This window comes from Pecten maximus, chromosome 1 (genome assembly GCF_902652985.1).
Source record: "Pecten maximus chromosome 1, xPecMax1.1, whole genome shotgun sequence".
Taxonomy (NCBI): Eukaryota; Metazoa; Mollusca; class Bivalvia; order Pectinida; family Pectinidae; genus Pecten; species Pecten maximus.
Genome location: NC_047015.1, coordinates 23,846,536 through 23,859,923, shown reverse-complemented (window position 1 = coordinate 23,859,923; position 13,388 = coordinate 23,846,536). Strand labels below are relative to the sequence as shown.

Sequence of the window (13,388 nt, the reverse complement as noted above, 5' to 3'; positions counted from 1 at the left end):
CCCGAACCGTTACAGGTAATATAGCGAATGAAATGTACCGATATCGGGACATTACTTTTAAATCCATTTCCATCCGATTGCTGCTTCAGTGTTGTACGTATACATGTATCATGTCTTGACACATTGATATTTGTATTACAGTGGCAATGCGTCGTTATGTCTTAAAGGTATGATTGGGTGGAGGAGGAGGGCTAGAGTGCTTGACAGCGTCTGACACAGGCATACCATGTAATCAAAAAAGGAAGATTCATCATTCAAGTGACATATTCCGAAACTTTAACCCACTCATTGTAATGCTTCTCTTGTGTCTGACATAACGTCCAAGTAACATGCCGATCGGTCCGTGACCATTTATCATACGTATAAGTATTATGTCTGTCAGTACGTGTTTCCTCCAGTACAGCTTCCTTTAGCCCACATTTGCTTGTCTAATATTCGTTTCTATGTCTGTGTGTATGATTTTTAAACATTTGTATGCAGGTTTACACATACGATGTTTGAAATAGTGTCCAGACATATGCCTATAGTATTTAGAATTTACACGTTTCACCTTGTTTTTGTTTACATATATTTATATAACTATGTCAATATATGTTAATAGGTTCATCCGTCTGTTTCAAAGAGCCAATAATCGCGAATAGGATGTTTACAGTTTACTCCTCGTGTTGTAACATATGTGATTATATAATTTTGTTTGGCGTACTTTTAGGGAAGAAACAAACGTTTGCGTTGAAGTGCACTGTGAAAGTGTTATTCTGATTTCTTTCTTTCCGCTTTGTATCGACCAAACGGAAGTCATCCTTGAGTATGGAATGATGGAACGTAACCATAATTTTGATAAAATATAGACAGGACGGACTAATGGATGAAAAGTCCTCCATCCCAAATGACACATATACACGATCTATTCACATATGACAATCAATATGTGAAGAAAAACTCTCAGTCGTATGGTCAGAACGCTTCGACTAGGAGAAACAAACATTGATAATCCCAATATGTATACAATCAATACAATGATAATAAATCTCTCGGATTTCATTCTTATGTAACGTGCTGATAGCTATTTTTATAACAAGACACTTGCTTCTATCAGCTGTATTGAAGAAATGGCATAATGGAATGATTACTTGACGGTAAATTTGTTGAAGACTCTTCTTCATCTCCATGTCAAAGCCTTTGTCTTCATTAAAACAATGCTGATTACACATCAATGATCTAATGACTAGCATGTTTCATTTTCGCAGCTACTAGTACATCTTCAGGCCTTCCCTGCAGCCAGAGTGTACATGTAACTACTGAATACAGAAATCAGTTTTCTGATTTAAGAATGAGCTACTTATTTCAGCTTGAAAAAAAATCGAACAAGAACTATTGCCTCTACAGATTATCTTCTAGGTAGAACAACATATTATTTAAATATGAAAACAAGGACGATCTCCAAAGAAGAGACGCCATCCCCCAGTTGATACAGGCCAGTATTGGCTATCTGAACATAGGTTGTCTACCAGATGGATTGTAAAGTTCTTATCTAAATATATTTCCTTGTATAAAGCTTTACTATGAACCAGTTTTAAATAGCATGCAACACCTTGATGATTTACATACATCAAGGGCAGAAGTCATCACCACACTTGCCTAATGTGATGCAGGGTAATTTACACTTCCTACCACAAAGCTTCACAGTCGGTTCCTTGTAAAGCTTACTAGATAGTTTTTAATGTTTTGTAACATCTTGCCGTTCCATTTGGAATAAGAAGTTTAAAAACTGGATTGTTGATAATTTAAGCTCTGTCTCAGATTTCCATTCGGTTGATGTTCTGTATTAAAAGTTGTGGTACACTCTTTCTGTTCAACTCATAGAAACAATTCAGTTTGCAAAATACATGTTAGTTCTATAGTAAATATGTTTCTTTGTGTTGTAGCATGCCACAAAATGAGAAATAGATGGTTCGTTTATGAATATGAATGGACATTTCTTCTATTCCTGGGCGCATATGATAGTAAATGCCTATCATTTGTTATAATAGCAGGTTCAGAACATAAGCCAAAGGAAGTGCTTCAAAAGGTAGCGGAGAAGCAAAACCTCAGTTCATAACGTTGTATTTTTTGTATTTAAGGTTATAACTGTATACATATATTTAAAGGTTACTGGTTACTTGTTATATTCATCTGAGCCATGTTGTTATAATCCTATGATTGTTTCGTCATTTAAACTCTTGGGCGATGCTGATATCGTATGTAAGAAAACAAAGGGAAAACCAATAAAATATAGAGTGGCCAAAAGGTAGAAAATACAGAAGTAATATGCTTAAATATACACTATAATTCAATAAAGTTGTCTTCCTTCGTCATTTGTGTTGTTAAGTTATATATATATATATATAATAAAATAAAAAGCCAAACACAGATCTGCTGTCTCCCTAGTACTTTCGCGGCTACATTGTGCCACTCTTCACACAATGTAGCCGCGAAAGTACTAGGGAGACAGCAGATCTATGTTTGACTTTTTATTCTATTATTATTTACCGTCACATGGACATTTCAACTTTATTCTATATATATATATATATATATAACAGATTTATAACATGCTTAGCGTAGCTTGGGATTTGCCAATTAGTGTTTCGAATCTTACAATTATATATACATATCGGACACTGAGAATTATAACTTATCATATATTTGTATGTACATATATATGTGTATATTCATCGCAGTACAACTTCAACAGGAAATTAAAATCTCCATCTTCGGATCACCAACACATGTAAAATATTCTTGTCTATCAAAAATCTGTTTTGTTCTTCGAGAACAGCTCAGTGATTTTATATGACAAAAGTATTTACAAATAAAAAGTAAATTACACCATTGATCATAAAATCTAGTAAATCTAGTAAATTGAGTAGCAGATACATTAGATGTAGAATAATTAATCCAAAACTACATCATTTTAAAACTTTTCAGAAGGGGCACAGTGTGAGGAAGCCTAGGCAGAAAGACAGGGGAAATCAAAGCAGGAATAGACAAATATCAAAATACAGCATGAAAGGTACATAAAGAACAACGTTTATAATCTGATCCGATGTCACTTTTCATAACAATTGAAAAGTCGCATTTGGTTTATTGGTTTGGTTTATTTTGTTTAACGTCCTATTAACAGCTAAGAAGCATGCCGTATAACCGCAAAGATCGGCACTTAAGGCATCCAGCAGGTTTTACTATCCCGTAAATCTTAACGGACTGTACAAAACGCAAATGCCGATTATGAAAATACAATTTGTGCTTATATTTTAATGCCGTTTCATTATTTTAGAACACTACATCGGTGTTAAATGGAAGAACTGAGACATTTATTAGCGAAATCTAAATTGTCATAACTAATCTTAAATACAGAAGGCATCACATGAACATTGCCGAGTTACATGCCATAATAGAAGGTAAAGTTAGTAAAGTTATCAAAAGCAACAATTTAGTAAGGTTGTAAAAAAGTGTGAAGTCATAAAATATATCAAGGTAATTGATAATTACTTTCAACACTTTAGGCATAAATGTTAATGAGAGCCAATGTTTCCTCCTTGGTGGCTGAACACACATGCAATCTAACTTCTTTCAAATGTAGGAACATACGTTTAATTTAACATTGAAAATATCTTATAACATACATCATTCGACGTTTAAACACAGCGATACCGTTTCTGTGTTTTAAGAATTTCCTTTAGATATACCTTTTGTAAAACAACTTCTAAATTACGATAAATAATGAAGAATAATAACTAAAATAATGAATGATGATAGATGGAATTTTTTGGCTCTTTTTTCGGCTATATCATTTCGCTGGCTTAAAATAGCAGTGAAGATGACAGTAATGGAGTAGGACGCATTATACCGGTATATTTATAGTAGTGGTATAATTTTAGTTCCTATATATAGTTCTAAAGTCTCCGCTGCAAAAATGCGATTCGAAATTTAAATGAATTTTACTAGTATATATATTATATTATTATATATTAGTAAGACAAATATTAATCTTATATTTAATCTAAAAATAAAGTTATAGTTTATCTCTGTATTTTGGCTTTACTTCATGATCAATATTAAACTGTTTTATAAAACATTGGAGTTTTCTTCTGAAACAAATTAGCCATATGCAAACACCGATCCTGGACAATTCATGAGGTGATTTCAGGATTTAGATTTCACGCAAAGTCGTCATCGTTTTCCTATTATTAGGCTAGTTTACACTATCGGTTTTTAAAGAAGAGCACTGCTTTGGTCGGTAGGTCTACTTAAATGTTGAAATATATTGAAATCAACGCGATAATTAGATTTTCACTAACCAAAACGTTGGCATCTAGGTTGATGGTAATAAATGCACATATGGACACATCTATTTCAAAATGTAAAAAGATTTTTTTTGAAATATGTACTTACCAACTTGTTGTTGGAGTCTATGACAAGTCAGTATCACAACCAAAATGTGAAGAAGGGCTCTGAAAAATGATAGTTGAAATCAAAATGAAAATGAATGCCATGTAGATACTAATTCACATAAATATAACAATAATGCATGAACTAATCCAAGTATTAGATAGAAAGTTAGTACGCATAACACAACTGGAATAGTTTGGTTTCTACTTGTAATATATCATATTTACCTGTTGACCATGAGGTTGGTCATGTCGTTCGAAATTGTCGCTCTTAGTTTCCGTGATGAGACATCGGGAAATACACAGTGTCGTCCAGCGAATTGGTATGACCAGTTCAGAGGCCTCAAGATGTTTTTAAACTCAGATTCTGAAGTTGCGTGGTCGGACCTTTGTTGTATTTTGTTGACAAAATACAGCACTAAAACAACTAAAAAGTGAAGTGTTGGATGTGTCACAACAATTACGCGTGTCTGTCACGCCGCCGGGGCCGTCCACAGGTACTAATTGCAGAGGATATCCATACAATGCCTGGTTATACCTCTCAGCCAATCGTTGCCTTTAAGAATGTGTGATCACGTGGTCTACGGTAGCCTGGTACTGCCTGGTACTGACAGCTTGAGAGTGCAAGTATCACAGATACATTATTATATATTTTTATTGAATATCTGAACTGCGCATTGATTATTTTAACAATACACGGGATGTCGATAATATCTTGTACAAGGAAATTTGTTGATAATATGTAAATGATTTCCATTTTACGATAAATATATGTCTGCATCATGTCATTAAATACTAGTTATCCACAAGAAATTGGAAATCTACACAAACATCAATGGTATCGAGTTGGAGATTCCTTGGTAGGATTGTTATGCAGTAAATTCCCAAATCGGTCATGTTCTTGTGTCTAATTAGGTGACAACTCCCACCAGACGGAATCTGCTGGCTTTATTAACACTCCTAATTCACTATAAAGCGTCCACTTTAATTGATAACCGATCAGGAGCTCGTTATATATTCATGTTTTACTATCGAATGTAGTGTTCGCTATCTATCATTATTAGATCGTTTGTCAAGTCAATTACTGCATTCCCTTCTTCCTGTTGTCTGACTGTAAAAACAACGCTATGGCCAATCTGCTCTCTCGTTTTTACGCTACCACTAACGGCACGTTTCGCCTCTGACATTTTCTCTGCTTGACAGTGTGTCTGTAATTAGCTTTGAGGTGTAAGGCACAAATTCCCTTTAATCGACCGTTCAGTATTTTAAAAGTTAGATATTAGAAAAATGGAGTAAGATATTTCAAAGGTGTTTTACTATTAGTGGTGGGCGTATTTACGATTCTGTACTGTTATAAGGCGATATAATTGTCAGTGCGGCCAGACCGTAACACATAGAAACCATCAGGTGACACTCACTGTCAGTCAATTTCTTTGTAATCAAGTTACATCTGTTTTCAAAAACCTGATTGCCTTTCTTGAAAAACGCCAAACACACGAACTCTGTTTGAAAACTATTGCAAAGCAATTAATTACAGTTGGTTACGTGATTATTTGAGTAGGTGATTGTTATAGATTCTGATATTAAAGTACACTTATGAATGAAGATCTAAAGAGAGATCACCAGCCACTCTGGGCACTTGGGAGGTATGTAATCAGCAATAGGTTTTATTCAAACTGTATCGAGAACATGTCCACATGAGATGACCATGATAACAAAACCGTAGATTGGACGTTGTATTGTTTAATAAATATTACTTGTAAATTAGCATGGATATGAGTTGGTCTTTTACAGACCACTATAATTTTCATCTTGTTGATTATCAATCTACAGATATATATATTCTCTATGGTTTGAAATATCAAGTTTATCCCCAACCCATCTATAGGCCTGCTCATCTATATAAACCATACTTCAAAACCACTGAGCGGCAATATGATACACCAATAAACAAGGGAAATCTGCATGTTTTGGCAACAGGGTCTCTCTCTCTGTCTCTCCTTCACTTTGAGTGAAAGCAACCTGGACAGCTTACAATTAAACAGTTAACTGTATCATAAGCGTGATACTTATCAAATTAATAATTTTCCATTTGTAAATAACAGCATCCCCGATTCTACTAGATTGTACCGACGGTGTTAGCCCCATTTGGTTCCCCCTTCCATCATGGATGTCGACTACTAACGGAGAAAATAACAACACAAGGTTTCGAAAGATGTTATCTAAGACTATGGGGTGTTATTGTCAACATCGTGATCTTGAAAATAATCAATTTTATTTCCTTAAGCGGTATAAAGACAGGCGTTGTCGATGCTTGTTGATATGCGGTTCCATTATCGCCACCTTAATTCTCCTTTTAAGAATGTGAACATAACCTAAAGTTTACCTAGATTGATATGGCGGGTGTCGTCAATAAAGCAGAAGACGCATATTCTTTTGGAACACCTTGTTTTATTCCCCTTGTTATTGTTCAAAGGTTTGAATCGAAATCTTTATTTTGTTCTCGATTTTGAGTTGGAATGGTGATGCAATTATGTTATCATTCTTTGTCTTTTTACAACTGATCCCAGTTGTTAGATTTCATCTTTCTCTGTTTTGAACCTTTGACGATTCTTTATGGATGCTTGTTACTAAAATAATGCAGTGCTAAAAATAAGTTGTGTATTTTTGAATAGAATTGAAGAAAATTAAGTATTTTTGAAATGAAAGGGAAACAAATTTGAAAAGTCACGATCAATGTTAATTGTCTCCCATCTACCGGTTAGACCTATTGTAAACCCTGGTGTTAAAGCCATTCGTAAAAATTTGTGAAATGATAGAATGTATACATTAATAATGATATGTTAGAATAGCCTTGTTTTTTTCTGAATAGCTTAATAAATACCTACTAAGTACAATATTGAATGCGGTGCTACACTCTCTATTTATACATGAGCCCTGGAAAGTATACCATGCACGCGTGTACAACAGCCATGCAGGTAGGATATCAAAATTGTACCTGTTGCCCCATTGCATGATCGTAAGAGGCGACTGGTATCTTATCTTCTCTTCTTTCTGAACTACTTTCTTCTTCTTATGGCTTCCTTGGTTATGCCTCACTTGTGGCCTTTAGTGTTTGCCCCTTTGAGGAAGGCTTTGGGTTCTGTCTCCTGGCCGTGACATACCAGAGTCTTTAAAATGATAGTTTCTACTCCTGCTTAGCGCTCAGCACATTAGGATTCGGTTGACTGGTTCGCCCGTTGTCAGTATAATGTTACCGGGCCACCAATGCTTGGCAGGAAAACCTCTCGGCATTTGATATTGATAAACCCATGCATATCTGTGCATTGTCAGGGTATGTACATCCTGTGTAACTCGGCTCGGTTGGTTCACATTCTATGAAACATTTCTCATTTTGAAGTAGACCTATCAAGGAACGTGGAGACGAACGGGACCAGTAAAACAAGGGGTTAATCTCACAGGGTACGATTTCTTAAACAACGTTCCAGGTATATGCTTACATTGTATATCATATAATGGATATATGGACCGTTGGTTCGGAATTCGTAGCAAGTCCCGTTGGTTAAAAATTAACAATAAGAACCTTTCTCAAAAATATCTCGAGAAATATCTTCACATCTGATTCAATTTTACAATACAACTCATAAATTTTATTCAAAATCGATTGTCGAATTTATATGCAGGTTTGGAACTTTGCTGAGAGTGAAATAATGAAAAAAATCGCCAAATTTTAACAGAACGTTTTTGACCGAGTTGGTTTCCATTAAGACATAGACGTATGTATCCCTTATCAAAGATATAACATATATTTTATGATACCATGTCCCGGTTTCAAATTTTTCATAGTAAAGCATCGTCACCGAACCCTCAATAGATTCTGTAATGCGTTCCTGTGTATAATTGTAAGGTTAGGAATTTCCTTGATTAAAGGAATATTAAAGAAACTAGACTAATATTCTTTTCATTTAGGAACATTTGAATTAAGAACAATCGTCGTTCTGTATGTATAAGGTTACATGTATTATCAGATAAACCAAGTATAGGTTAAATTGAACTCCTTCACTGGCTATAACGTATGTGTTCTTCATTTCGTATTGATCTCCTTGGCGTTTCATAATAACAAATAATGTAACATGCCCGCTGATAAGTCAGCTATTTCTTTCAACCTATCTGCTTGCATTTTTTTTATTATTTTGAAAAAAGAAATACAAGATGGTTGTCGAGATGGCTAGAATATACACGTTTATTTTCAAATATGAATTGATTTCGAAGATATGTAATCGAAAACCTTGGCATTGTAAATGCCATCGAGAGGTTGCCGTACATGTTCTTTTGATCTATGTCCGCACCTTCACATCCGGACATAGAACATTGTCATATCCGATTTACACTCATTTTCTTACTTCCTGTTTCCGACACTGTCATGTTTTATTGACATACAAATGTATTTCATGAACAATTCGCACATGCTATCATTATATTGTCTTACTGATATATCTAAGGAAGATATTTTGTATATAAATAAGGAAATACTATTCGCATAAATCTACTAGTTGTGATTTCTTTATCTAAGAGAAAACAAAGTTTGTCCAGAAATTGGCTCTCTCTCTCTCTGTTCTAGTCCGCGACACGAGTAGTCCTCTCTCTCTCTCTCTGTCTCTCTCTGTCTGTCTGTCTGTCTGTCTGTCTCTCTGTCTCTCTCTCTCTCTCTCTCTCTCTCTCTCTCATTTCAACAAATTTTACTGACATGATGTTAATATGCATTGGATCGAATAACAGGCAAGCCTATATAAATTATTTCCATGGTGGATTGAGCGATCGAATATAATTACAATCTTTTAAATTAATTGGTCTAAATATTTTGAAATGAAATACATAATATAAACAAAGGAATTAAGGGAAGTAACTATTTTTCAACACAAGATAAACACAGAATATGTTACATAAAGCACTTGCACACACACATACACACTTTAACATAAATATAAACAAATATAACAGTGATTCAGTTCCGAATGAAATAAATAAACAATTGTAGACATCAAAGTTAATTAATATAGAGACAGTAACAGGTGGCTAGACCAAAAGTCCATGTGCCTATATTGCACAGGTCATCACCACCTGAACTGTATAGGAATTTTCTATGCATATAATTTATGTAATTTTAATAATACTGTAGTTAATGACAGCTAAATATCAGCTATGTTCAACTGGGTTCATATATATATATATATATATATATATATATATGATATTAAACTTAAGTTAAAAATTATTAATTTCATGAAGAAGTAGTATTTTTCAAGATGAACAGTATGATGGCTTCTTAGATCTTATATAAGTTAAAACGATGAGATTTTCCTGTAAAAGTTTGGACATCATTAAGTATTACTTATCACATTTCCATCACACCTAGGACATCCATTTAAAATAATGTTAATACAAATATTGTTATGGTCAATATTAAAATTATTGAGGGAAGTAAACAAATTTATCCGCAAATCATTATGTAGAGGACAATCTAGAAAAAAATGAGAAACTGTTTCACGGTCATATGAACAATTACATAATGGATTGTCTGTTAAATGGTCCTGGTTTAAATCAAAATTTAGATCACTGCAATAATTTCTAAGCTGAGTTAAAATTATGTTCGCCCTTCTGGTTCCTTCAGTTTTAAGATTTTAACAGATTCAATTTCCAATGTGTTATTGTTATTTAGTCTTTGTTAAAAGCTTGCAAGTGAGGGATAATCAGAGTAGTTAGCATCTGTGTTGTTAGCTGTGCGGCACATAGACAGGAAGAAACGATCAAAGTAGCTATTAGTTCTGCATAAAGGTGGGTTAAAAAGTCTGATGTGTCGGAGAGGATAAGTATTATCGTTGGGATGAGTCTCCAACGCACGGATGAGTAGGGCGCAAGCGTCCGTGGTCATGTCGGTAGTGGGTTCTGGTGGTACGGATACATCATTATCGGCAGTCTCAGCATCAGCGTAGTCGTCAGTGTTGTCGTTCTTACGCTGCAGGATTTCATCAACGATGTCATCATCTGTCATAGTAGCACTAGTATGGAGATCAGCATCTACAGAGACGTATCGATCGAAAGGAACTGGTAGGTTAGCTAGGTGTGCGAGTGGGATGTCATCTTCATCGTCACTGTAGATGGGAGTTGGGTCAGCATCGGTCTTGAAACCTGCGTGGTGGAAGCAGTTCCGAATAGTAGTCTCTGTGACGCATCCCCATGCGAGTGATAGAAGTCTCATGGCGTCGAGTACGGATATCTCTGGTACCTGTGATCTATCTATGGCTTTAACGTGGCGTAGTAGTAGGCGCTTCCGGTAGTGTACTTTGAGGTTTTGGATCACTCCTTGGTCCAACGGCTGGGTGTTGCTGGTAGTGTTAGGAGGCAGGAAGATGAGTTTGATGGCTCGTAGATCTTTAATCACTGGGTGGGCAGGGCAGTTATCTATCACCATGGCGATGCGGCGGTGTTGTCTGGCGAACTTCCGGTCAGATTTACGGATCCAGTCTGTGAAAATGTCTCTGGTCATCCATGCTTTTTTGTTTGCGGTATACTCTGTTGGTAGCGAGCTCACATTCTTAAAGCATCTTGGTTTGATCGACTTCCCGATGATGAACAGGGGGAGCTTCTCAGTACCGGTCATGTTGGCACATACGAGGGCAGTTAGGCGCTCTTTACTTCGTTTCCCGCCATGACAGTCGGTCCCTTTGAAGTCGAGTGTCCGGTCGGGTAGTAATCGGTAGAAGATGCCGGTTTCATCTGCATTGAATATGTTGTTCGGCTGATACTCTGAGAGGTCGTCGGCCCACTTTGGCATGGCATCGCTTGAGGTATCAACAGACTTGGACTCGCCGCAGATCTTCTTAAAACAGATGCCATGTCGTTCCTTAAACCTGTCGACCCATCCTGTGCTGCTGGCGAAGTTTTGCTCTCCCATCTTCTCTGCGAGATCGCTGGCTTTAGATCTCAGCATCGGACCGGAAATGGAAAGATTGTGATCTCTGGCATGGGTGAACCATTTCAACAAAGCAGCCTCAATGTCGTCAAACTTCGCAGTTCTCATCCTTTTTCTAGCGGGACTCAGTCCGTTGTTGCTGTAGATAGTCACGATCTTTTCTTTTGATTTTAACCATGTTGACAAGGTATTAGATGGAATACCAAATTCTCTCGCTATGTCTGATTTTGACCTGTCTCCCCTCTCTACAGCTAAGATGGCCTGGTACTTCGTCTCAATTGTATATGTCGTCATCTTCCTCTTCACGCCGGTCTTCCTCCTATCAATTGATCCAATTATCCCCCCGGGATTACCGGGTCCTTCCTTGGATTGCTCAATTGACTTCGACATTCCGAAACGGGTATGAATTTTCAGAGAAACACCCCTTCTTTTATGTCTAAATTACATATGACATCTCCTCAATGCAGAGGTACTCTGAACACCTCAGCAGTAATTATTATTGTTTCAGTCATTGAACGATTTAATAGGACCCGGCAACTGTTTTATTTCTTCACCTGTAAAAACATTAGCCGAGTATCGACCCAAGGTTGTGATTCTAACTGTGTAGCGTGTCAGAGATTAGTTCCGCTTGAGCGAGCGGGTAGGTGAGTTGACTGCGGTGTGTGTTATTTTCGGCGACCGCCTAAGGAAATTGCTTGATGTATGATTAATCAGTACTTTTTATCATCGAAAGTTGTTATTATACGATTCCACAGAGAATGTGCTTAATTAATTTATTGAGAACTTTAAGTAGCATATAATAATTGGTAGGTTTGAAGTGCCGATAACAACCGGAAATTTGATGTTGAAAAAATGTCGGTGTTTACCAACGATCTTTTTTAGACTCAAAAATGATACTTCGAGTTATTCGAACATTTCAAGTAGGATTTTTATTGTTGGGACCAAATTCTACTTCGTATTATCCGAGTTTTTCGAGTTATCCGAATTCGAATTATCCGAGTTTTTTTTTTACTAAGATAAAGAGAGAATTCGGCCGGGACCGGCGAGGTACTTCGAGTTAAGCGGGGTATTCGGTTTATCCGAGTTCGAGTTAACGAAGTTCCACTGTATTTATATTTAAATTATCTTTTGATTGACATTTACCTGCACAATTCATTGGATACACCGTACCTACATGTATGAAATTAAGGTACATGTATGAGAGCATAGAGGCATTATACCGATGGAAATTAAACTAACAATTAAATTTATAAAATAATAATAATAATATGAAGATTAATGAACATGTTCTGTGGTGATTTCTTAATTAATATACATGCATATATTTTAAGGAAAAATTCCTGGATTTCAACCAGAAATTTAGTTGTTCACCATAAGCTATAGCTAGAACAAAGACGTACATTAATATTGTACATGGAGTAATACAGGATATATGAGACGATTAAATAGATATTGCATGCGAGATTCATTAGGTGATTTACATGTACTGTATATTTCCTTGATACATATATATGCATTTACATTATTCTTGCGAATGCATAAATATATTATATATTTGATATACATGTTTACTGCTTTGGAAAGAAGGGTTCAAGTTAACTATGTCATAAAGTATAATGTTATGAAAATGTGATATGAATTTTGGTCACAATAAGACAGTCGTGTTATTTTAAAATTCTTGTCAATGAAGACAATGTGTAAACATGCAAATGAACTTATTTTTACAATGTAAGTATCATCACACATTTGACATGTATTACCTACTCATCTGATGTAAGAGAGCCATTATCTCTTTAATTGAATTACAAAATTATTTTGATTTTCAAGTCAAATTTGGTTATAACACAGAAAATAAAACGTGTCAATTACTAGATGTTGTTTGTACGAACAAATATGATCTAATCACACACATATGTTGTTTTTATACACACGTATAGCACAATGCATTCAATTTTACAATTGGCAGTTTATGTTTATGTAAAATG

At 35.6% G+C, this 13,388-nt stretch overlaps 1 protein-coding gene across 1 annotated transcript; it reads right to left on the bottom strand.

Moving 5' to 3' along the window:
• Positions 1 to 8,646: 8,646 nt before the first annotated feature.
• Positions 8,647 to 12,396, bottom strand: LOC117328410 (tigger transposable element-derived protein 4-like). The gene has a single exon (XM_033885940.1). It carries the CDS (start codon positions 11,791 to 11,793, stop codon positions 10,156 to 10,158), a length of 1,638 nt encoding a protein of 545 aa, XP_033741831.1. The 5' UTR covers positions 11,794 to 12,396; the 3' UTR covers positions 8,647 to 10,155.
• Positions 12,397 to 13,388: the final 992 nt, after the last annotated feature.